The sequence below is a fragment of the Thunnus albacares genome, chromosome 10 (assembly GCF_914725855.1).
Source record: "Thunnus albacares chromosome 10, fThuAlb1.1, whole genome shotgun sequence".
Lineage (NCBI taxonomy): Eukaryota > Metazoa > Chordata > Actinopteri > Scombriformes > Scombridae > Thunnus > Thunnus albacares.
This window is the reverse complement of record NC_058115.1, coordinates 26780001-26783950: the sequence shown is the minus strand read 5'-3', so window position 1 is coordinate 26783950 and position 3950 is coordinate 26780001. Positions and strand designations below refer to the sequence as shown.

Genomic DNA, 3950 nt, shown 5'->3' with positions numbered 1-3950 from the left:
CTGTGTGGTTGGACCACTGGTGTATAGGGCCTACAACTAAACCAATTAAAATCTGCTGAATAATGTATGGTTTTATCAGTTGTTATCAATACAAAGTAAATTAGTCAGTTCACGAATGTCATCAAATAATGACTTTAAGAAATGTACTGTTCCACCTCAAAACACTCCAATTTAACTTTGTTTTTCAGATGAATTTTCCCTAATGGGTCACCTTTGCCATCAAAAAATAGACAGTATGACACTGTTCTTGAACTGTACTGACATCTATTTGCATAATGATTGAAGAAATTGTTAATTCTCTGAGTTAGTTTGATATACTAATTAATTCAGTGAACTCATCTCCCTCTACTTTTATGACTGTGGCGCTCATTACTCCTGCTCGTCTGAAAGGAAGACAGAGCAAACCTTTTGTTGTATTTAAGTAAATTTCATGACACTTAAAAAAAGAATGACATCATTTGTTGTTGTGATCCTTTACTTTAGTACTAAATAAATAACACACACTGAAAGATAACAAGAGATCAGCCACTTTTATTTAGAAAGAGTCCCAAAAAATAAACAAGTTAGCACACATTCCATATACAAAATGTCAGTGAGAATAGCCTGAATACGCAATGAAATTGATAAGCAACTACGGTATATGTTTCTATTGTTGATTACAAAAACAACAGTGATAGTAATAGTACAGATTACCCCCCTTTTTGTTGTACCGGAGGGCTTTTTATAGGTCAGTTTCAAAGATTTAAAAAAAAAAAAAAGTGTCCTATGATTAGAAGTGTTGGTCTGTATAAGTTGTGTAATTAACTTATGGTAAGACTGCATAACTGAAAAAAAAAAACAAAAACAAAACCCAACAACTATATTTTCTGAATAAGTAATCAAATTTAGTATTTAATGGAAGCAGGGGATAGCTTTGGCGCTATAATGGGAAGGGGCAATACTTTTTCATTTAAACCTTTTATATAAAATATATGTATATATGTATATATTGTATATATGTTTAACATTGTATTTCCAATTTCAAACAGTTAACCTCACAACTTCAACATTAAAATGAAAACGCATGTTTGGCAGTAATGAAAGAAACGTATGTAGTATCTGCGGCAACAACATGCAACTGGTGCTACTTCATTGTCAGATCAATGCAAAATACATGGAGACTGGAAAACAAAGCAAAAAAGGCTATTGTATTAGCACTGTCATTGCCACCAACTGTACATCTAGTTACAAAAGTTACAGAATGTATCATTTACATTCATTGAGATGACAGTGATTGATTATATTAAGACTATATTCATATCTACTGGCACTAGAATTTGGCACTCTCACTTATTTGGCATTTTATACCACCACGTAAACCATGTGGATGTTGATGCCTCTTTTGATGTCACTTCAAAACGTGATGCAATAATACCATACCATACTATTTTTAGTTTTTTTGTTTTGCATTCATGGTGTGTAAACAGATTCATTTTTCCTTTTGAAAGTAGAACAACAACCCTGGTCCTCGGCAGAAAAAATACAAACAGCAAAAGCACTGAAGCAAACGAAGAGACAAAAGTATTAAAGCAAAATCGCTGCACCAACTCTAACAAGAAAAGCATAGAAGGATTGATTCCAAATGTCAAGCATTGACATATATTTCATATCAACACCAAATGTTAAAGAATAAAATATACAGGAAAGTTTAGAATAGGAATTAATTACATGATTTCAACATCTCACCCCATATGCAATGTATTTGGCTTTAAAAATATGGAACTAGAAGCTGTTTAGTATTTTTTCTTTCTTTATACTCACACATTAAGATGTTTATATCCAACCAGTATGTAAGCAAGTTTATTTAAAAGCTATTTTGTGAAAATACATAAAAATACTTTTTTTTTCAATAAACTTTTTCTTAGATTTTCTTAGAAAAAAGGACAATTTCACATCTTAATGCAGATGATATCAAGTGTGCTTGAAAATCCTGTTTGGCGGTGGTGGCTACAGAAACAGTGTGTTTTTGACAACATCTTCCCCGGACGCACACACCCCCACGCTCTTTAAACATACACATACACACACACACACACGCACACACACATACACACAGTTGAGATGACTGAAACTCTGACTCCCAGAAGCAGCCGTTGCCGTCAATCAAGCCCCCGTTTCCATCTCAGTCCAGTCCAGACAGATAGATAGGAAAACATGGTGTCATCAGTTTAGAAAAAAAGAGCCTCCCTTTTATATTCCAGAATGTAATTCCACCCAGTGAGGGAGGCGTTTTATATGGTGAGAAATAGAGACAGGGAGCAACAATACAAGTCTTTGTGATAGACAAAATGAAGCCTCCATCTCCTACCTTTCCTTTTTCACCAGACAGAGACAGAAAAGGCGCCAGAACAGAAGGAGAGAGGGAGGGACAAAAAAAGAATCGCTCTATTGAAACCATTGTAAGGCACTCAGAAGTTTCTCATTGATCAAGACAGATCTGTCAGGCTGACGTTTAGTCCCATGTCAGGTCTCACGTAAGGGACAGCGTGGACAGCTTTAGGAAACTCTGGAGTCATCACCCGACCATTCTCCCCAGTACTCCCAGTGACGGAAAGTCTTGCTTTATTCCTCATGGCATCCCCAAAGGTCATCTAGAAAAACACACAAAGTCACACAGTACACACAGACGCAAGCAAACACACACACACACACACATTACCACATTCACGCACACAAGGATCCATACAAGAACAAGGAGACAGCATGTTAGGTTAGGGTATCTCCAGATCTGTAAGCTTAAAAGTTTATAAATGTTCAAAACATGAGAATGTAGATGAGAACTAAATATGACGTCCATGGGTAACACAATGCAAGATGCAAATGATCATGTAAAGGCTTATGCATGGTCATTGCAAGCATTATTGTTGAAATGTGTTACTAGGACAGAGGTATAAACAAGCATGGCCATCAACAGTCATACATGAAAATGGATTCAAATTGCAAGGAAACTTAAATGGACAAACACAATTTTAAGCTTTAAAAAAGGGGGGATATCTCTCTCTCTCTCTCTCATTAAATCATAAATCACCATTACATATGATCCTTTGGCCAACCTCTTCATTCACTAACACTGAAGGATGGAACGGATGGAGCCAAAAAAGCGTGCATTTGGGGGGAATTTATGAAAACCTCGTTCCCTACCCCCTAAATTTTTACACTTTCGATCCCATATACGTTGTAACCTTCCTTATAAGTTGCAAAATTCTGTGAATTCTGCGAGGAAGTTGGGTTAATATTCTGTGCATTCTTTGCCACCTTCATTCGTTTCGCCTCGGCTCGGGACTTGTAACAGAACTCAATCAAGGCCACCAGCATGGCCAAACCGAGTCCTCCGACCAGAATGTAGAAGACCCCAGCCACGTTGCTCAGGCTGAGGGCGCTCGTCTTCTCCTGTGAAACGCACACGAGACAGGGGTCAGTGGCGAGGCAGGGGTGAAAGGTCAAAAGATTTAAAAATGTACATGGATAAAAACAAAATCACATCCACAACAAAAACTAAAAATGCACAAAAAATGCACCACTATATCTAATAATTTACTGTTTTTAACAGCCAATATTATCTAAAAAGCACAAAAATAACAAGACAAATAACACATAGGTGCTTTTTCATTTGGGGTAAATTTGAAGCAATGTAGTGGGTAAGGTTAGTACTTCAATCAATGAAATGCAGCAGCAGTCTGTATGCAGTGCATATAACGTCTATATGTGGTGGATTTAAATCAGAAATTTGTACTGTACAAGGACCATTTACATGGGTTGCCCATTACAAAAGGGCTAAGCTGTTACAAACGTGCTGAGACCTTTACTTATAGACAGAGACAGAGGGAGGACAGCTTAGTAATAAACCAATTAGGGTCTGACACATACAGTACAGTTAGGTGTCATCAACTTTTAAAACACCCATGTATTCA

General features: G+C 36.8%; 1 protein-coding gene across 4 annotated transcripts in view; it reads right to left on the bottom strand.

Annotated features, from left to right (window-relative positions):
* Positions 1 to 515: 515 nt before the first annotated feature.
* gria2b (glutamate receptor, ionotropic, AMPA 2b) overlaps positions 516 to 3950 on the bottom strand; it is a 56441-nt gene continuing 53006 nt past the window's right edge. For 2 of the 4 annotated variants that reach the window (XM_044364111.1, XM_044364112.1), the window contains exons 15-16: positions 3295 to 3429; positions 516 to 2630 (exon numbers count right to left, since the gene is read on the bottom strand). In XM_044364111.1, coding sequence (XP_044220046.1) covers positions 2466 to 2630; positions 3295 to 3429 — 300 coding nt within the window. In that variant the 3' untranslated portion in view covers positions 516 to 2465. Of the gene's footprint in view, positions 2631 to 3180; positions 3430 to 3950 lie in introns of all 4 variants that reach the window. The other 2 variants (XM_044364113.1, XM_044364114.1) reach the window with 1 other exon arrangement.